The sequence below is a fragment of the Leishmania martiniquensis genome, chromosome 7, assembly GCF_017916325.1.
Source record: "Leishmania martiniquensis isolate LSCM1 chromosome 7, whole genome shotgun sequence".
Classification (NCBI taxonomy): Eukaryota; Euglenozoa; class Kinetoplastea; order Trypanosomatida; family Trypanosomatidae; genus Leishmania; species Leishmania martiniquensis.
Genome location: NC_090142.1, coordinates 388,021 through 408,897, shown reverse-complemented (window position 1 = coordinate 408,897; position 20,877 = coordinate 388,021). Strand labels below are relative to the sequence as shown.

At 62.4% G+C, this 20,877-nt stretch overlaps 2 protein-coding genes across 2 annotated transcripts; both read right to left on the bottom strand.

The window, feature by feature from the left end:
- Positions 1–1,070: 1,070 nt before the first annotated feature.
- On the bottom strand, positions 1,071–2,786 carry LSCM1_07348 (uncharacterized protein; the record flags this gene model as incomplete). The annotated part of the gene is made up of 1 exon (XM_067324721.1): positions 1,071–2,786. The coding sequence occupies one exon, from the start codon at positions 2,784–2,786 to the stop codon at positions 1,071–1,073; it is 1,716 nt and encodes a 571-aa protein (XP_067181078.1).
- A 134-nt stretch (positions 2,787–2,920) lies between these two features.
- LSCM1_07347 (uncharacterized protein) lies at positions 2,921–6,964 on the bottom strand (the record flags this gene model as incomplete). The annotated part of the gene is made up of 1 exon (XM_067324720.1): positions 2,921–6,964. The coding sequence occupies one exon, from the start codon at positions 6,962–6,964 to the stop codon at positions 2,921–2,923; it is 4,044 nt and encodes a 1,347-aa protein (XP_067181077.1).
- Between the last annotated feature and the right edge of the window lie 13,913 nt (positions 6,965–20,877).

The following is a 20,877-nucleotide window of genomic DNA, read 5'->3' as shown; positions in this document are numbered from 1 at the left end:
TGAGAGGAGAGGAAAGGACGTAGCAGCGGAAGGGACTAGGATGGGGGGGGGGGGTTAGGGAGCTGCGAACGCAGCCACCGGCTCGGAGATGAGAATGGGGCCCGTTGCTGTTTTCTCTTCCCTCCCTCCTACTGTCACCGTGTGTGCAAGCTGTGGCGGTGGAGAGGAGAGGAAGGGGGAGGGAAGCGACACAGCTGCGCTGTGCGCTCTTGTTTCCGTTACTGCGGCAACACTTTCTCTCGTACCCGCATACACAACTCCTCCGCCCCCTCCCCTCTCGCTGATTGCGTGGGTATACGTGGTGGGTAAGCGTCCTCCTTCGTGCAGTTTCGTAGACGCTGACGTGACAGTTGTGGCGAATTCAACTGCGTCGACGCACCGGCAGGCGTACAGATTTCATGAGCAGTGGAGAGAGAGACATGAACCCACACAGGGCGGCTCGAAAAAAGAAGCGGATCGAACCACTGGTGACGAGGGGGACAGGTAGCGGGCGGCCTTGCGGGAGAAAGTGGGGCGCATGCCGCTCGGCGGCACCTCATAAGTGGGCACGAAGAGCAGTGAGTCCATCACCAACGCCCATGCGGCGAGGACGAGGGGGCGAAAGGCGGCGCCGCTGAGACGCGCGCCCCTCACACCCTCCACCCGACATCGTGGAGCACACGAGGACACGTACACCAAAACATAAAGGCTTCGACGAAACGGCATTCGCTGGCAGCTCCCCGGCCACCGCTCCCCCCCTCCCCCACACACATACATATATATATATACGGTCTGCCTGAGTCTCAGCCTCCGCCCCCCCTTTCCCTCACCCCTCCACCTTCCGGTGAGGACAGCAGTGAGTGGCGAAAAAAAAAACGCTGCCGAGGGAAGCTGTCCCGTTTCAGACGAGACGCGCACACACGGAGACACACGAGCACACGGAGAGCAAGTCCGCAGCGGCCACGACACCCACACACGCTCCATGCGCGCAAGGCCGCCTTAACGTACTCCTGAGCGCGGCCGCACACCGTGGCCCCATTTGCCACGCTCCTGCGCCACATAACCCGCGAGCCGCAGGCGCACGCTGACGCTCATTCACAAAACGTTTCATCCCACGCCCCCTCCATAGGGTGCCTGCCAGCCATGAACCCAATCGCTGCCTTGGCCTTCGCCTCTTGCAGCGTCGCCTCCAGATGGCGCCGTAGCACACGCCGGGCCTCCCCCTCGCGTGCCGCCAAGCGCCGGCGGTGCTCCCACTCCAGCTTCGGCACGGTCCTTATCTTATCATCGAGAGTCACAGGAATGATTGGGAGGTCGTCGGGAAGCAATGCCGCTCCGCTATTGTACGCAGCGGTCACCATTAGAGGATTCACTGCCAGCGTCACCTCCGTCAGCATCGTCGATGTTGAGCACCTCCCGCTTCTGCAAGAGGCTACAGGGGAGCCAACAGCGCAGCGGAACTGCGATGAGGGCACCTCGCAGGGCTTCAAGGAACGGGAGGAGTCACCCGAGACATCAACCACGAAGCCCGCCGCCGGCACGGCTTCCTTGCGGCGGCAGCAGAAGCACCACAGGAGCAGACTGAGCGAGCTGCAGCTTAGCGTCACGCACGCCATCACAACACCTGCCACAGCGCCGCGGCTCAGTCCGCGGCCAGCGCCGCCACCGGACGTGCAGTTCGTGCGCACGCGCGCCTCGCCCACAGTCGTGCACACAGAGTCGTCCGCGGTGTCCCACACGCACACGTGGTAGGTCGACCCCGGGGGGTGCGCGGACACCTTGTCGTAGTCCAGCCTCAGCTCGCACGTCCCGCTCGCCATGCTCGCCTCCCCCACAACCGCGCTCCGGCTCGACGCGCTGCAGCAGTCCCCGTACGCCACAGCAAGCACCGACGTCGCGCTGCTCACGCTCGCGCCCGGCGGGTAGCACTGGTCCAGCGTGTACGTCGTGCACACGTCCCACCCAGCAGACGGCAGCTGGATCGAGGACGCAACAAACTGGACGCCCCGCGCCTCGGCCCACCGCCCGGGCAGCGCGACAAGCGTCCCGTTCACCGGCGCACGCGCGCACAGGTACAGCCCCGCCGTGTACACGCTCGCCGCAGTCACCGACACAGACGTGCTCGTCACAGCAGCCCACGCGCCCTGCTCGCTCGACACAGACGTGCAGTTGCGCACAGTGCTGAACCCGGGCACAAGCGCCGCGCTCGTCAGGTCCTGCAGCAGCAGCATCCTGCTCGCGACCCCAACAACGAACGTCGTCCCGCGCACGTCGAAGTACGACGCACGCACAAGCGCCACCGACTCCAGCGCCACAACGGCGCGCGCAGCAGCATCGGCGTAGCACAGCGTGTACGTGCCCACCGCAAGCGCGCCGCCGTCGCCGCCCACAAGGTCCACAGCGCCGTAGCCCTCCGCGTCCGTCGTGAAGCTCGGCATCCCGGCAACAGACCCGCACCCGCTCGCCGACGCGCTCAGCTGCACCGTGGCGCCTTTGACGCTGGGGATGAAGACCGGCGCGCCCAGTGCCCCAGACACCAGCACCGTCGGGTACACCTTGCCGCGCGCAACAGTCACGCCAGACAGCACAACCGCCGGCCCAGCAGCAGTCCCCGCGCACAGAGCTACAGCGCTCACGCTCGCCGCAATGTCCGCCGTCGCAAAAGACACGCTCCCGCTCGGCGTCACCGTCGCCGCGCTCGTCCCCGCAAGCACGCTCGAGCACGCGTCCGCAGACAGGTACACCGCGCGGCTCCTGCTCGTGTAGTAGGAGCTGTACGTGTACCCGCTGTCCGCGCCAGGCACCATCGAGTACAGCGGCGGCACACCGTCTACCACCAGCGTCGCGCCGTACTCGCCGCCGCGCACAACAGCAGGCGACACACGCCGCACAGCCGGCGGCGTCACCGACAGGAACGCAGCCACAGCCACCGTCTCCCCGCTCAGAGGCGCAACCGTGCACACGTACACGAGCCCGCGCACCCCGTCGTGCGGTACGTCGTCGTCCTCGACGCGCTGCTCAGCCCCGTAGCGCTCGCCGTCCGCACGCGGCAGTCGCGCGCGGTGCTCATGAACGTCTCGCTCGACGGCGTCGCGTAGTCCACGCGCAGCGCCACACCAGCAGCGGCGCCAAGCGTCTCGTTGTACCGGCTCAAGGCAGCAGTCGGCGACAGCACCCAGTTCGCAACGCGCAGCGTCGGGCGCGCAGTCGTGAACATCACGCTCGCGTCGCCCACAAGCACGGCGCACACGTGGAACACGGCGTCCTCGTCGACGCCGGGCGCGTACCCGACGCGCGCCACGGCAGCGTCCAGCAGCGCACCGCAGTCGGACGACGCACACAGCCGCGGGCTCGCCAGGTACGCCGAGTCGATCCCAAAGCTACCGATCGCAGCACCAGGCGCAACATCCACCGCAGCAATGCTCGCACCAGCGCCCCCGCTGCACCCGCTCGACCGCAGCAGCCCAACAACCCCGCGGGACGCGAGCCCGCCCCCGCGAGCACTCTCGCAGTAGTACAGCGACGTCAGCGCCGCGTTCGCGCCGCACGACGCCACAGTGAACGTCACCCTCGCGTCCACAATCGGCGCAGCTTCGCCGCCCACCACCACTCCGAGGCAGTCCGCCGTGCGCGACAGCACCGCTGTGGCGCCACTCCGCACACCGCCAGACACCAGCGTCGTCGCACGGTCGCCGATCACAGCGGCAGGCGCCATGTAGTGCCGCAGCGTCCCAGTCAGCACCTCGAAGCTGTCTACTGCTGACGGCTGTACGCAGAATCGGATGTCCTGCACCGGCTCGATGTCCGTGATGGTAATCTGCGTGGTGCCGCCACCAATGACAAAGCGCTGCGACTCCGCAGCGCTCTCGCCGCACGGAGTAGACGCCGGCTGCACCACCACCGTGTACGTGCTCGCGGCGCGCGCTCCTGACTTAGAAGGGCCGCCAGACATCGCCACGCCAAACGGCACGTGCAGGCGCAGGTTCGACGTGTTCGCCGACGTGCTCATCCGGAACGGCTCCACCACCTCCACCGTCGTGTTCGAGCCCACCACCGGCGTCACCGTGCCCATCGTCGCGCGCTGGCACAGCAGATACCGCCCTAGCGGCACATCCAGCGCAACCGTCGCCGAGCTCGTCGCGCCCTGCGACATCTTTGCACGGCACACCCCGTCGGCGGCGTCAGCGCTGCACTCCGCGCCGTTGCACGCGACAACGTACAGCGACCCCGCAGAGACCATCGGCGCGCCAGACAGCACGTTCGGCACGCCGCGCTGCAGGTACACCATCGACGTGTGGAACTGCTCCAGCTGCAGCGTCGCGCCAAGCGCGTAGCCAAGGCTCTCCGAGACAAGGCTCTCGTTCGACCCGACGCACACGCGCGCCACCCTCGCGCCGCTCGCGCGCGCAGGCGCCACGAACGCGGCGGCAGCACCGCTCGCACGGTCCACCGGGCCGCTTCCGTACACATCCACCCCGCTCAGGTCGCCGCTGCACGTCACGTTACCGCCCACCACGACGTAAAACGTCACAGCGGCGGTGCTCGTGAAGCTCGGCGGCAGCCACAGCTGCACGGGCAGCCCGCGCACCGGCACCGGCGGGTCCGTCGACACCGTCGGCGCCTCCACCGCCGCCACAACGCCCGCGTCGCAGAAGCCGCCGCCAACAGACCGCCCCACGCACACGCGGTACACGGCGCCCCGCCCCAGTGCGCTGCCATCCACCGTCCCGTACGACACAGCCGACGTCCCGTCCGGTCCGTTCAGCCGCCACCTCAACGCCGCCGCGCCGGGCTCGCCGCACACCGCCGCGCCGGGCAGGAAGAAAGCGTAGCAGCCCTCCAGCGACATGCCGCCGATCCCAGCGAAGCGCAGCGTTGTCACTTCGCTCACGTACGCAGTGCTCGGGTACACGCGGGCCACAGCGCTTTGAAAGTCAGCGACGCGGGCGTACTCCACGCCCACAGTATCCGACGACTCCGACGCCGTGGGGTACCCCACGCACACAAGCAGCACCCCGGCCGAGGCGGCCTGCACGTTCAGCGTCACGATGCCGCTTTTTGAAGTGCCGGTGGCGATCAACACCATGGACGGTCTACACGCGCTGCTGGACGTCACGGCCACGTTGTAGTCCCTCTCGACCCCGGAAACAAATAGCAGCGTCTCGACGTGAGCGAGTATGGTGTCGGCGGAGAGCTGTGCGCGCGTTCTGTGGATCTGAAGCGTGCGCAGCTCGACGTAATCGAGCTGGCTGCCGTCACCAGGCTGCAAGCACAGGAGCCACTTAGCATCCTTTGTGAAGACCACAGGCGCCAGTATCGCCGCCGTGCCCGACACGGTGAACGCCATCATGCCGCTCTCTTCACCAACGGCGGCTGCAATGGCCATCGATTCAGCGCAGGAGCCCACGCGGGCTTGCGGTACGAGCACCACAGACGTCCCCCTTGCAAGCAGCACCTCGCTGTCCAGTACGATGCGCAGTGCCGAATCGACACGCAATGCGCCGTGGCCCACACGGTAATGCCGTGTCGGCAACGTGCCAATCACGTACCTGGCAGCACTCAAGTCCTTATCCGTGACGAGCGGGTTCGATACGCAGTACGTCACGTTGCCCTGCAGCGCAGAGGCGGTGGGCAGCGTGGCGGTGGCGGTGCCGGTGGGTTTGCGGACAACGGAGAAGGTGCTGACGCAGTCGGCCTCGTAGGAGAGCATCACGTCAAACATCGCAGTTTCCGCGTTGGCGTGGTGGAGGGTGGCCGTGATCGGAAGGCCGCCGATGACCGCGTCGCTCGAGAACGTCAGCGTGGGTGCGAGCGAGACATTGACCTGGGACGCGTACCCGGCAGTGCTCGCCTCGCCAAGGTCTCGCACGCAGGCGTAGTACGTGCCCGCCTTGGGCACCGCCCACGACAGCAATGCCCCCCAAGGAATCACTAGCGAGCCTGTATCGCAGCCCGTCGTCGTCGACAGCGCCACCTCCAGCTGCTTCTCCAGGCCAATGGCACCCAGGCCGTACGTCAGCGGGGTCGCCAGGGTCGCGTACATGGCGTGCGGCAGCACGTCGTACTCGACCACCGTGAAGATGCTCTCGGCCGGCGTGTAAATGTCCCTCTCAATCGAAGCACAGAAGTAGTAGGTGCCAGCCGGAGCATCGATGCGCATGCGGAAGCGCTCATCCAGCGCCGCGAGCTGCGCAGGCTGCGCCAATGCGCCGCAATCGCGGTCGCGAGAAAGCGCCACCTTCGCATTTTTTGTCGCCGTTGATGTCATCGCAATGGTGCGATGGCGCACCCCAGTCGTCGGCTGTATGGTGTAGCGGTGCACCCCTGCAACGACCCCTCGAAGTCCGAGTGCCGTTACGGAGGCGTTGATGGACGGGACCGTAGCGCATAGGTACATGAGGACGGCGCCCGTTGCCGTGAGGGTGACGTTGCGGGTGGCCGGGACGGTAAATGACTTGGGGATCGTCAGGGGCGTGATGCACATGCTGTTCACGTAGAAACCCACGGTCGCCCCGATTGGCGTGGCGGCGTTGAAGGCAACAGTCGTCTCTACGTTGACGAACAAGAATGGCTGAGACACAGCCACCACGCTCATCTGAAGGGCGCCCACCGACTCGCCACGCTGTGCACTGCTGCACCAGTAGAGCGCAGGCACCGCGTAGCCAGGCGTTGACAGGTCAATGTTCAGCTCCGCACTCGTCACATTGAAGACGCACTTACCCTTCATCGTGTCGCTGCCGCCCACCGTCGTGGCGCCACTGCAGTCGCCTCCACGGGAGATGAACAGCGTATCGCATGCAATAGGGCTCGGCGGCGTCGCTTCGAACGGCACGTCGAGCAGCGGCAGCGACGGCGTCGTCGCCACCGTCGTCGGGGCCGCAGCAGCACCAGCGGCGCCATGCGCTGCCAGGGCGAGCAGCGCGAGCGCCAGTGCCGCGGACGCCACACACGTGAAGGCGTGCCGGGCTGATATTCGCCCCTTCATCTCTCAGCAGCACAACGCCACCGCGGTCGGCAGAGCAAGGCAGCGCGAGGAAGGAAAAAGTTCGAAGATGGAGGGGAGGGCTCAGCGCACACAGCCGACCAAAGCCACCAAGAGAGACAGCAAGCACCGTAAAGCGCACGAAGGAGGGGGTATGCACAACGGCGTCACAGATGATCAAGGCGACTCTGACAGGTCGCTGTGTGTGACTCTCTTCCTCCCTCCCTCAAGCGCTGCGCTGGAGAGGGAGGAAAGACAGCCAATAAGAACAAGACGGATGACCCCGAAGATGTCACATGCGCGCGTAAGAGCGGCGATTGCGATGAGGCGAGTCAGCGCGGCGAGGCGACAAGATGTCAGAATGCGCACCGTGAGAACGTATACAGAAAACAAAGAAAAATCGAACGCCGCGCACTGTGTTGACGAGACGTCTCGATAGGGAGAAAGAAGAAAAAAGAATTCGCGAATTTGTTTTCGCCGCGGAAGGGGTGCAGACGAGAGTCCAAAAAGATCGGGCGAGTGAAGAAAAGAGAAGAGGGGAGAGGTGGCGTGGAGGGTCACGCAAGCGCACGAACACACACACTCGCAGACACACTCAGACACGCGTGTGCACGTGCACGTCGCACCGACGCAACCCAAGCAGGGAGTAGAAAGGGAAAGAAAAAAAGGTACCCGAAGAGAATATGTCCGCAATCGGCGTGACAGTCACCCCGCACCCGAGACACGAGCGAATAAACAACACAGAAGCAGACGCACGTGATGGGCGTAAGAGCAGGTCAGATTTGACGAGGCGTGGATAGAGCAGAGAGGGGATTCACAAAGAAACAGTGAGGAGGCGCCCACACGCGAGCCCGGGCACACCCCCGGGCACAGATGCCGAACGAAAAGGGAAAAGCGGAGGGTAAGCGAGCTGCGATCAGCGGCGCAGAAACTAAATGTACACAGGCGGCGCTCCGCAAAGGTGAGAGAGAGACGCAGAGAAAATGGTGAAGTCAGCCCGACGCTGAATTAGTGCAGAGAATCGAAAAGTCGCAGCCGTCCCAAGGGGGGACGGCGAAAGTCAACGAAGCGAAAAAAGGGGGGGAAGCGGCTGCGAAATTCGCAGGTGCAACGGCAAAGCGCTTTGCCAGGACGCCCTCCCCAACACACACGCACACACGCACGCTCCCGCACGCACGCACGTACACTCGCGTGAGAAAGAGCGGATAAGACGGAGAGAACGGAGCGAACGAAATATGACGGCAAAGGAATAGTCAGCACCGCCCGAAATCGATTAGGAGAGGGGGAGGCGAAGAAGAGAGGCTGCAGTGGACGTAGTGTGCACACACGCTAACCAAAGAAGCGGACGCCCCCTCACCTCAGCTGGCGACGGTGAGCCGCACGCGGCGGATTTGACCGGAGGGCCCCCGATAACAGTTGCGCAAGGAATAGTTCGCGACAGAGCTGTCTCCTCAGGGCCCCTGCGACCGGATGAGAGGGAGTAGTTCCCCACACAAATAGTGCCAGCCTGTGCGCGGCGCTGTCGTCGCTGTTGGCGCTCGAGGCCAAACTACGGGAGCGGAGAGAGAGAGAGGGAAGGCAAAGAAAAAAGGCAGCAAGGAGGAGTAAGGGAAGGGAGGGCCCACGATGAACGAACTGCAACGCAGGGAGGGGTAAAGGTGGAAGGAAGAGAAATGTGAAGAGGGGGGGAGGCCGTCGGCTGATGCTGATGATGCGGAGCCCAAAGCGAGGAGGCGAAACCAAAAAAAGAATAGGGAGCAACAGGAAATCAGTCCATCAATGCACATAAATGTATATGTATGTGTGTGTGTGTGTGCGCGAGATAGAAAAACAAAGAGCCCATCACCTGTGTGAGCAGGTGCCACTCATCAACACACACACACACAGAGAGAGAGCGAGTGGAAAGCGTTGAAGAGAGCAGCACTCATGCACAGCCGGCACTACACATGCACACAAATGCCTCAAAAAGGGGGGTAGTGTACCAACCAAAATAAGATCCGAGAGAGAGAGGAAGCCAACGCTGCGAGGATGGATGCAGGCTGAAAGAGAAAGGGGCGGTGAAATCCTGTGTGGGGAGGCACAAAAAAATAGCGTGGGCGCGGAAACGCGTACCGGATCAATGAGAAGGCAACAAGGGAGGGGAGGGAGGAAGGGGGCCGACGCCAAAGAAAATCAAGAGGAAAGCTGAAGCACGCACACGTCTGCCCTTCTTTACGGCGACAGTCGTGATGAAAGCTCCTTTGTAGGGAGTGGCGAACGCTCTGCAGTAAAGGGGGAGGGGAAGGGAGGGCGAAGGGCTGCTGACGAAAGAGAAAAGGGCTGTGCCTTTTTTTTTATGGGTGCTTCGTGGGACTGTTGTCCCGGTCGCTGTTCCTGTCGCAATCGTCTGAATCGATGTACAACACAGAAGAACTCAGCCGCAAGGACACGCTACTGTAGCAAGAGAAAGAGTCAGAGAGCGTCAGAGAGAGGAAGAAAAATCTCTTCCATGCAACTCTGTGCCTCTGTCTGCCTGTGCGTCTCCCGCTATCAGCGCGTGCCAATGCTGCTCCTGTCGTGTCTGCGTCGATCGCGAACTCACACTACCACCACACATACACGTACAAATATATGTATATGTATATATATATTTATATACAGATATGTATGCAGAGACGTACAGGCTCAGGCCTTCGCCGAGTGCAGAGCGCGCCTCCCGTAACGTATGAGATAGGCAAACGGCGCAGCTGCCGCGTAGTCGTACGGGCAAGGCGAAGCCAAGAGGATATATCGATGTAGAGAGAGAGATAGATAGATGTATGCACACGTAGCTGGCGATGGCCGTGGCTGATGTTCTGCCGCAGGTATTTAGATTGGGAGGGGAAGAGAAGGGGGAGAGGGTCACCTGCCCTTCGGCGGGAGACACTTCAAAAAAAAAAAGAGGAAGAGGAAGTGCGAGCGCAGCGCTAAACAATAAAAAGAAAAAAACAGAAAAGACCGACGCAAATTTCACCTTGCCCTTCTCCGCTTGTCTCGCTGGTCCGACAAAGGGGAAAGGGAGGGAAAGCGGGGGGGGAAGGCAGGAGGAGTGGGAAAGACGTGCGATAATAATACGACTAGAAAATGGGACGTCTGCTGAGCCGCTTCCTCACTTTGGTGAAGAGGCAGCGCACACACACACACACGAGCCAGGCTGAGATTCAGCAGAGTTTCTTTTTGTTTTTTTTCAGGAAGTCGTTCGCGCCATGTCGAAGCTTTCACTGCTTCCTCTGGTGTGCTCACCACCACCCCTCTCTCGGTCGTTCGTGCCCTCTCAATCTGCTAAGAAGAGCGCACAAAGAGAAAAAAGCGAAAAAGAAGAGGAAAGAGGTCAGGCCCAAGCCTTGAGAAAGAGCGATAGCGACGGAAAATTAAAAAGATGCGGCAGCGTACACCTTTCCGTCTTCTCGATGTAAAGCTGAAGCCACCAAGCAAAAGAAAGAAAAGACTCTGCTCGTTCGGTTCAGCTTTGCCCACCGCCGCCTTTTTTTTTCGTGTATGCCTTTGCGTACGAATGGCGGTTCGCCTTTTCAAAGAAACCCTTCGCTCGTCTGCGTCTTGCGATGCGGTTACGTGTGCTTGTGCCGCTGTTGCAGCGATGATGACGGAACAGAAAGAGGAGAAGCAGAGGACAGAAGGGGGAAAAAAAAATGTTGCCGCTGTCGTTGTTTTTTTCGGTGTCTGTGCGTGAGCTTTTGGGGGGAGGGGGGAGGGGAGGTGAGAGCTTCTGAATGGTAAAGAAAAAAGGGAAGTCGGGGGAGGGGTGGGAAGGGGAGGGAGGGAGGGGGGAGGCCTGATGAAAGCAGAAGCGATAGAGGCGCACAGGCACACAGACAGAGCGAGGGCAGCGGGGCGAAAGAGGGACAAAGAAGGGGGGCAGAGAACCTTTTCGCCTTCGGCGGCTCCTTTTTTTTTCGGTCGTCGCCTCTGTGAGAGTCCCCTCTCCCCCTCCTTCTTGGCAAGTGTTCGTTTGGGTGCCCGTCTCTTGTTCAGCTTTCGGTTTGCGATTCGCTAGGCGGAGTGTCTCTCGCGAGCCCCGTGCGTGGAGAGGAGCGAGTCGGGGGAGAGGGGAGGGCGATGGCGAGAGCCCTATCGTAAGTGTCTCGGTTTCCTGCCACGTGGAGGGAGAAGTCGCGACGCGGTAACGTTGCGCTGCCTATCGTCCCCCGCCGCACCAATTCCAATGCTTGTCACTTGGCTGGCCTCCTGTGAGTGCACAGGCACTTGCGGGGATGTGCACGTACACGGCCAGCAATCCGAAGTGGGGGCCAAAGGAAGAAGAAGGGGCGAGTGTGTGTGTGTGTGTAAGGGGGGGAGGGACGGTGCTGGAGGTGGGACGGCCAGGATGATGGAGGGATAGTGAGAGAGACGGGGGGGTCTTACGAGGTGTCTTGTGTAGAAGAAAGAAAAAAGTATTAGTGTCTGCGTAGGGAAGTATGCATATATGTATAGAGAGAGATTGTATGTGTGTCAGTGCGTGTTGTTTGGGAGGCGTGGGGGGGAGGTCAGGAGGGCGAAGAGAGGAATGAGAGTGCACAGGGGCGAGACAGACAGACAGACAGACCAGCGAGCTGACACACAGGCACACTCACAAAGACGCGTCCCCCCTCTCTCTCTCCCAGCACACCAGCTGCATCAAGCGAGAGGGGCGTGGGAGGCGTTTGGGGCACACCGAGGCGGAACCCCACCCCTCGGGGCGCTCGCCACCTCCTTTGATCCTGCTGCACATGCAGTTTCTTTTTTCTTTTGCCTTCCACTTCCTCTGTCGCGCTCACCTACGGTGGAAGGCGCGCGCGTCACCGTGCCGCATCTCCTCGACTGCCATCTCCTTTTTCGGGAAGGCTGCTTGATCAGACTCCCCCCCTTTTCTGGCGACTGCCCTTCTCTCTCCCTCTCCGTGTGCGTGTGTGTGTGTGCGCGCGCCCTTCTAAACGTTCGCACTCTCTTTTTGTGGATGAATGCCTTTCGATGAGTCCTCTGACACTTTTTTCTCTCTTTCCTCACCGCCACGGCCGCCGTGGCCGCGGCGCATCACCCGATCCCATCCACTCCCGAAAAAAAAAAAGAGGCGAAACGCACAGGTCACGGGCGCCACAGAGGCTCATGAAAGCGCATCGAATGCATAACTGAATAAAAGAAAGTATATCTTTCTTTTTGTGCAGCTGCTGCTTCCGCGTGTCGCTCCACCCGTGAACGAGGCAGCATGGACACGTGTGAGCCCACAGCTCCCCGGGGCTCTTGCTATGCACCGCGGTCGAGGGCCCCCCTCATTGTCTGGGACGAAACATCTACCGCTGAATTTGAGGGCGCCTGTTGAGCCAGCTCCGCACGCCCTTCCTCGTCCCTTCTTCGAGTGCGTGATGCGTCATCGGCACCAGACAGACTCAGTCGGACTCCGCTTCGAGACCCAAGCAACCCGCTCCCGGGGCGTTGCTCTACCGCAGAAGCAGTGGCGTCTGACGCTCAGTTCGCAGGGGGTGGTCTAGGCGAACGCCGCACTAACTCGAGTGGGAAACTGGTCAGCGCCCGCTCAGGAACCTCGAAGAGAATGTGCCGTGACTGCATGCCGCGCTTCCCCAGAAGGCGCCTCAAGCGGCTGGACTCGAAAAGATAGCGATGGGGAGGAGAGGGGGTAAGGGCTGTGCACATGAGCGACTGGTGGACTCGATGGCAAAAAAAGAAACGCTCGGGAGCGAGAGAAAAAAAAGAGCGCTGAACCACTCGGAGCTGAAAAGGCTCACAGAAATGAGGAGTGAGAGGCGGAGGAGGCCAAATGGCAGTCGACAGGTGGACAGGTGGGGAGAGAGTACCGAGGAGAGGAAAGAAGCGATGAACTTTTAAAATAGATATCTAAGGGGGGTGGGGGTGTTTGGGATGATGGCGAGGCTTTCGCGCGTCTGTCTGTGTCCGTGTGTCTGTGTGTCTGTGTCTGTGTGTGTGTCTGTGTGTCCCAAAATAACTTTCAAAGTTGCACACACCATACCCAAAGAGACAGACGTTCACCCATCCAAAGTGCACACAGACAGACACACACAGACAGACAGACGCGCGTAGACAGACAGACAGACAGACGTAAATGCCCACCAAATCGCGACAAAGAAGAAACTATGCGAACACAAGCGAGCGTCTGTGCACCTCCTCCGAATTCCACTTCACACGAGGAAATCCGCAGCGCCTGTCGGGTGTATGTGTGTGTGTGTGTCTGTGTGTGTGTACGTGTGTCATCTTCCATGGCGACTGACCTCACGTGAATAGGCGGGGCGTGCATTTATGGCGGAGGCCCGAATATGGCAACGGGACGTTTGGAAGGAAAAGGGGGAAGGGTGGAAGTCGGGATGCAGCGCCGCGTTCACCCCCTTCATCCCCCACCCCCACCCATCTCCATCGTTTGCGTCGAGGGTTCACGAACACGCCACGCACAGCAGCAGAGAGAGAAAGAAGTAGGGCGGCAGTTACTTCAGCAGCCCGCTAAGGTCTAACGCTTGGCAAAGAATAAGAGGGCCTTGTACGACAGCAAGGCATGTATAGAAGCACACACGCGTCATGGTACACCCTCACTCGCGCAGCCGCACTCATGCACCCATCGCGTTCATAGCGCGGCGACATAACTACGCTCTCCTTTTTTCGGCACACCTGCGTTCCGCTGCCCCCGTGCACCGTCCCCATGACGACAGTGGAGGCGGATACATCTCCTTCCTCCAGCCCGCAAGCCCCCAACAACAAATATGAAATGAAAGAGGAACAGCACGGAAGGGGCGGAGGGGGGGAGGGGGGCGGAATAGGAAGCTGCCCGTCAGGAGGAGAGAAAGGGGGGAGAAGGCGGAGGAGGATGGATGAAACGTTCCTGAGAGAGGGGGGGTGGCCGTCCACGGCGACAAACACACGCCGCGCTCGCGCCGGCTCTCATACACCATACAACTCCAAAGGCGAAACGGAAAAAAAAAAGAGTGCCCCACCCCCACCCCCCTACACCGTTGCTCCTCTCCCCTTCCGCACTCTGTTTGGCTGTTCGTATGAAAACAGGAGCGTCTGTGCCCTTGAGCTGCGAAAGAGGCAGGTGTGGGAGGGGAGGAGGAGGAGGGAGAGGGGGGAGGGAAGGAAATGTGGTTGGCGAGGAAGGAGCGAAGAGGGGAGGAGAGGGAAGAACAGAAGAAGTGAGCAGCACGCTTTCATGCCCTCGTTGCTGCTCTGCCTCCCCCTCCCTCTCTCCCACCTCAACGGAAGCGCATGAACTCACGGGAGACCGGCAGAGGATAGGATGTGAGGGTCAGGCGGTACAATGGGAATAGATGAAGGCACAAAATAAAAATATTCGGCAAGAAACCAAGACGCCGAATACATAAATGAATATATTATACATAAACATACACACGCACATATATATATTGGCGATGTTTCAAGTAGAGCGAGGGCGAGAGAGAGAGGGGAGGGGGGACGGTGAAACAGAAGACAGAGAAGAGAGGGGGAGGGAGGGGGGAGAGACGAGGACGAGGCCGGGGGAAAATGGGTGATGGGGACAGCAGTACAGAGAGGGAGACGTGGAACATATGAGGGGGGGAAGCACACGACCGACAGTAAGACCCATCGTCAACGAAAATCAGCGGAAGAGTCTTGTTCGTGCTCATGGGAGGGCGCAGGTGTAGCTGTCTGTCAAGGACGCGCGGGAGTAGTCAAGAGGAGGAGGGGGGTGGCTATGTGAAAGCGAGAGCGACCAACAGAAAGCCTACGCCAGAGGTGACCGCTCGAGTGAAGTAGGGCCCCTCATAGACAGAGGGGCAGGGAAGGGTACGGACAAGTGGCCTACTTGTGTGGGTGCACGGCTTTCTTCTGAGCTAGCTCGTATGAGTGCCGCTAGTGGGGACTACGCGGTAGCCATACTTCTGCAATGTTTTCGGGCGCGGTGCCGGTGGCAGCGACGGCAGCGCCACTGGCACACGGGGGGCATGGTACACCTGCTCAACTTCGCCCTCCATCGCAGGCTTGTGGTGGTGGTGGTCCGTCCCCGAGGCCCCGCCGGCATTGTAATCAGCGTCGTTGTTCTCGGAGCGACCAGAAGAGACTTGAACAGTGTCGCCGTCAGCCTCAGGAAGCGAAGAGAGGGCCATATAGCCGTTCAGCTCATCCTGTGCCAGCTGTGCCCGCTCCTCCTCCTCCCAGTTGCACAGGCGCTGGCGCCGGCCGTCCTCCTGCTCAAGTAGGAAGCGCTTCTCATCGTAGAAGCGCTGCGTCGTCGTGAAGCTAAGCAAGTCCTCCTCACTCTCGTTGCTGCCTTCATTTTCACCGATGGCCTCCGCAGACGGGTAGCCGGCAAGGCTGGCAGGCAGCGCCTCCCCCGATATGTAGTTCGCCCCCGCCTGGGCCATGGGGGAGCAAGAGAAAATGACCGAGTCGGCGGCGGCGACGTTCTCAACGCCATGCGCGGTGTTCGTCCGCAGGTCTGATGCGCTCCTGTTCTCCGCACCGTGCGGCGACAGGATGTGGTTCAGGTGGTCCTTCGATGCGGATCGCGTCTTTGGCGCCGCGGCCGCCACCACAGCAAGTGGGTCCAGGTGCGGTCTCTTCTTTCCGCCTTCATCCCCAGTGCTGGTGGTGCTACGCCCACAGCTGCCGCTACCCCCACGGCTCAGCGAGCCACTCTGTCGCGACCTTGGCGGCTTCAGCTTCGTCAGATGCCGAACGGCCAGTCGACGATGTGGCTCCTCGTCGCCACCATCTTGCCGTGGCTGCATCTGCCCACTCAGCTCCGCACTAGACATCGCCACCCCGACGTTGTTACTCCGCTCGCCCACCTCTTCCCGCTCTTCGAGGTCATCGTTGGTCCAGTAGCTCTCCACCGGCGAGAGGCATGGGCGTGGCGCGCTCTCGATGGACTGGCTGCTAACCTTGTGGTACTCGCCTGTGACGGGGTCCATTGCCATTGACATATGGGCGCCTGCGGTCAAGTCGATGTCACACTCCTCAAGTACCTCCGTGGCAGCACACACGAGCTCGTTAGCACCGGCGTGGCGCGGCCTCCTCACTCGAGCAGGGAGCTCCATCTCGAGCCCTCTCGACTCGTCCTCGGTCAAGATGCTTTCCACGCGCCTTCGCTCTGGTTGCGCTACGCCGTTGAGATAAGAGTCTCCGCTGGCCCACGTCGTGTCCATGCCAGCCGCATCTGCAGCGGCGTTCTTCTCCGCTAGCTCGAGCAGCTGCAGCCCCTCCGCAAAGAGAAGCCGCAGGTTGTAACGTGCTCGCGCTTCCTTGAGTGCCACATGGTCGCGGTTCTCGTCCTCCGCTTCTTCCAGCAAGGCGCTGCCTCCAGACCCGCTAACGGAGGGGTACCCTACCGACGCACTACCCGAACGACCGGCACGCGCACTCCAGGAAGGGTAGTACAGCAGCGGGTGGCGCCCACTCACAACGTAGCCGACGAGATGGTCGTCCCCAAACTCGTGAAAAGCGAGCAGGTCCTGCTTCTTCTCCTCTGACCCCGTTCCAGTCCCCGCCGGCGGACGGTGGCGGCAGCACCACATCAGCCACACAGCTGCACAGAGAAGCGCGATCCCCGCCACTACGCAGACGATGATGAGTGCTATAAGACCTTCGCGGCTCAGTCCGCGGCCAGCGCCGCCACCGGACGTGCAGTTCGTGCGCACGCGCGCCTCGCCCACAGTCGTGCACACAGAGTCGTCCGCGGTGTCCCACACGCACACGTGGTAGGTCGACCCCGGGGGGTGCGCGGACACCTTGTCGTAGTCCAGCCTCAGCTCGCACGTCCCGCTCGCCATGCTCGCCTCCCCCACAACCGCGCTCCGGCTCGACGCGCTGCAGCAGTCCCCGTACGCCACAGCAAGCACCGACGTCGCGCTGCTCACGCTCGCGCCCGGCGGGTAGCAGTGGTCCAGCGTGTACGTCGTGCACACGTCCCACCCAGCAGACGGCAGCTGGATCGAGGACGCAACAAACTGGACGCCCCGCGCCTCGGCCCACCGCCCGGGCAGCGCGACAAGCGTCCCGTTCACCGGCGCACGCGCGCACAGGTACAGCCCCGCCGTGTACACGCTCGCCGCAGTCACCGACACAGACGTGCTCGTCACAGCAGCCCACGCGCCCTGCTCGCTCGACACAGACGTGCAGTTGCGCACAGTGCTGAACCCGGGCACAAGCGCCGCGCTCGTCAGGTCCTGCAGCAGCAGCATCCTGCTCGCGACCCCAACAACGAACGTCGTCCCGCGCACGTCGAAGTACGACGCACGCACAAGCGCCACCGACTCCAGCGCCACAACGGCGCGCGCAGCAGCATCGGCGTAGCACAGCGTGTACGTGCCCACCGCAAGCGCGCCGCCGTCGCCGCCCACAAGGTCCACAGCGCCGTAGCCCTCCGCGTCCGTCGTGAAGCTCGGCATCCCGGCAACAGACCCGCACCCGCTCGCCGACGCGCTCAGCTGCACCGTGGCGCCCTTGACGCTGGGGATGAAGACCGGCGCGCCCAGTGCCCCAGACACCAGCACCGTCGGGTACACCTTGCCGCGCGCAACAGTCACGCCAGACAGCACAACCGCCGGCCCAGCAGCAGTCCCCGCGCACAGAGCTACAGCGCTCACGCTCGCCGCAATGTCCGCCGTCGCAAAAGACACGCTCCCGCTCGGCGTCACCGTCGCCGCGCTCGTCCCCGCAAGCACGCTCGAGCACGCGTCCGCAGACAGGTACACCGCGCGGCTCCTGCTCGTGTAGTAGGAGCTGTACGTGTACCCGCTGTCCGCGCCAGGCACCATCGAGTACAGCGGCGGCACACCGTCTACCACCAGCGTCGCGCCGTACTCGCCGCCGCGCACAACAGCAGGCGACACACGCCGCACAGCCGGCGGCGTCACCGACAGGAACGCAGCCACAGCCACCGTCTCCCCGCTCAGAGGCGCAACCGTGCACACGTACACGAGCCCGCGCACCCCCGTCGTGCGGTACGTCGTCGTCCTCGACGCGCTGCTCAGCCCCGTAGCGCTCGCCGTCCGCACGCGGCAGTCGCGCGCGGTGCTCATGAACGTCTCGCTCGACGGCGTCGCGTAGTCCACGCGCAGCGCCACACCAGCAGCGGCGCCAAGCGTCTCGTTGTACCGGCTCAAGGCAGCAGTCGGCGACAGCACCCAGTTCGCAACGCGCAGCGTCGGGCGCGCAGTCGTGAACATCACGCTCGCGTCGCCCACAAGCACGGCGCACACGTGGAACACGGCGTCCTCGTCGACGCCGGGCGCGTACCCGACGCGCGCCACGGCAGCGTCCAGCAGCGCACCGCAGTCGGACGACGCACACAGCCGCGGGCTCGCCAGGTACGCCGAGTCGATCCCAAAGCTACCGATCGCAGCACCAGGCGCAACATCCACCGCAGCAATGCTCGCACCAGCGCCCCCGCTGCACCCGCTCGACCGCAGCAGCCCAACAACCCCGCGGGACGCGAGCCCGCCCCCGCGAGCACTCTCGCAGTAGTACAGCGACGTCAGCGCCGCGTTCGCGCCGCACGACGCCACAGTGAACGTCACCCTCGCGTCCACAATCGGCGCAGCTTCGCCGCCCACCACCACTCCGAGGCAGTCCGCCGTGCGCGACAGCACCGCTGTGGCGCCACTCCGCACACCGCCAGACACCAGCGTCGTCGCACGGTCGCCGATCACAGCGGCAGGCGCCATGTAGTGCCGCAGCGTCCCAGTCAGCACCTCGAAGCTGTCTACTGCTGACGGCTGTACGCAGAATCGGATGTCCTGCACCGGCTCGATGTCCGTGATGGTAATCTGCGTGGTGCCGCCACCAATGACAAAGCGCTGCGACTCCGCAGCGCTCTCGCCGCACGGAGTAGACGCCGGCTGCACCACCACCGTGTACGTGCTTGCGGCGCGCGCTCCTGACTTAGAAGGGCCGCCAGACATCGCCACGCCAAACGGCACGTGCAGGCGCAGGTTCGACGTGTTCGCCGACGTGCTCATCCGGAACGGCTCCACCACCTCCACCGTCGTGTTCGAGCCAATCACAGCGTTCATGCTAGAGTCGCTCTGGCACAGAAAGTACGTGCCTGTCGGTGCAGCGAGCGGTGAGTGGCTCGAGGTAGTGAACTTGGTGGCGTTGGGTGAGGAACACTCCGCGTCCGCGCTGCTAGCGCGACATCCAGCACCGGTGCAGCTGACAAGGTAGAGATCTGCGGAGCTGAGGACCGGCTTGCCAACCAGTGTGTTGGGACGCTGTCGCTGTGCATATCGTGTGATGGAGGTGAAGGCCACCAATGTTGTAATGCCTGCGTCTGCGTACCCTAGTGTTTCGCCGACAAGTTGGCTTCTCGGCGCTACGCACATCCGCACCGACGTGATTCCACTGGACGCTGGGGGTGCTTTAAATGGCTGCGCAGCCCCTGTGGTGGTGGTCACGTTGCCATTCGCGAGCACCGTCGCAGAGCTCAAGTCTGAGGTGCAGCTGTCTGTGGATTTGATAGCGGTGAAGATATTTGCCTGAGTGGGGGACATAATCGTGCTGCTGAAGGTCACGTAGGCAGGGAATCCAAAGGCCAGCGGCGACGGATCAGTAGCCACGGCTGGTGTAGCGGTGACAGTTACGGTTCCGGCGGGGACAAACGCGCCGGTTGCGCCGGCACATACGAGATAGGCGGCCCCTACCATGCTGCTAGCAGGGGTGAAGGAGGCAACGGCGATGGCGCTGGGAACGGTGGAGGGAGGCACAAATATGGGGAGCTGAACAAGCCCGGCGGTTGCGGATGTCGGGCAGGTGGTCGGAGCGCTGCCACCCGCAGTGTTGGGTGGCACCAGTAGTGCGGTGTAGTCGCTGAGCAACGAAGCACCCGGAGCCGAAAAGGTTAGCTGCGTCTGTACTGAATCGACGGCCACAGAGGGCACGACACGAACATTCGTGCTCTCCACAATGCCAGCAGCCATCAGTTGCGCTTCCGTGCTCTGCGACATCTCCTCGCCCCGGTAGCCGACGCAGAGAAGCAGGATGCCAACAGCCTTGTGTGTAAAAGACAAGGAGGCCGTCCCAGTCAGGCTGGACTGCGTCGTTGTCACCACTCGCATGCTTGTGGAGCAGGCGCTGTCCGTAGTCAGGCTCACCGTCGTCGACGGCGGAACTGCTGCGATGGCGAGCTTCGCTGGAATGCTAGCGATAACGCCGCCGGGTATCACGGTCGCGTCGCCGTACACCGGCAGCGTGCGCAGTCGAATGTACGCGCTGCCCATTATGCCAGGCTCCCGCACGCAGAGCAGCCAGTTACCCGCCACGGGGAACAGCACGGGGGACAGTTGGGAAATAATGCTGGTCAGCTGAAATGTCATGGCGAGCTCGCCGCCGGCGGTGATTGCTGCGTCGCAGGTGTCATCTGCGGCGGAGCCGCTGCTGGGGATAAGCGCCGGTGTCAGACACATGGAGGTGCCACTGCCGAAAGCAACGTCGCTGTCGAGAGCGACTTCCATCGTCGTTTGGGTGCGTAGAGGGGGGTAGGAGAGTCCGTAGGTGCGCAGCTCCAGAGGTCCAAGTGGGTAGTAGACTGCCGTGGTGGGCTCGCTGCTGTCGCCGCCGCTCGCGTCCGTCGTGAGCCGGTTCGACACGCAGTAGTAGACGCTGCTCGGCGAGTTCTCGGGCACATAAAAAGAGGCTGTGCTGCCCGTTTCCGTCGTGTTTCCCCCGGTAAAGAGAGTAGCGCAGCTCGAGCTGGTCGACAACCCGACCGTCACCACGGCTGGAGGGGCGCCGTCGGTGGCGCTGCGCGTCACTGTCGCCAGCTCGCCGAGGCCCATGACGGCCGGCAGGCGACTGAGAGACACGGTCGGTATGTTGGAGACCACGACCTGATTTACGTAGCCCACACCGGCGGCGAGGATGCTGTCACCTGTGCGCACACAGGCGTAATAGGTGCCTGT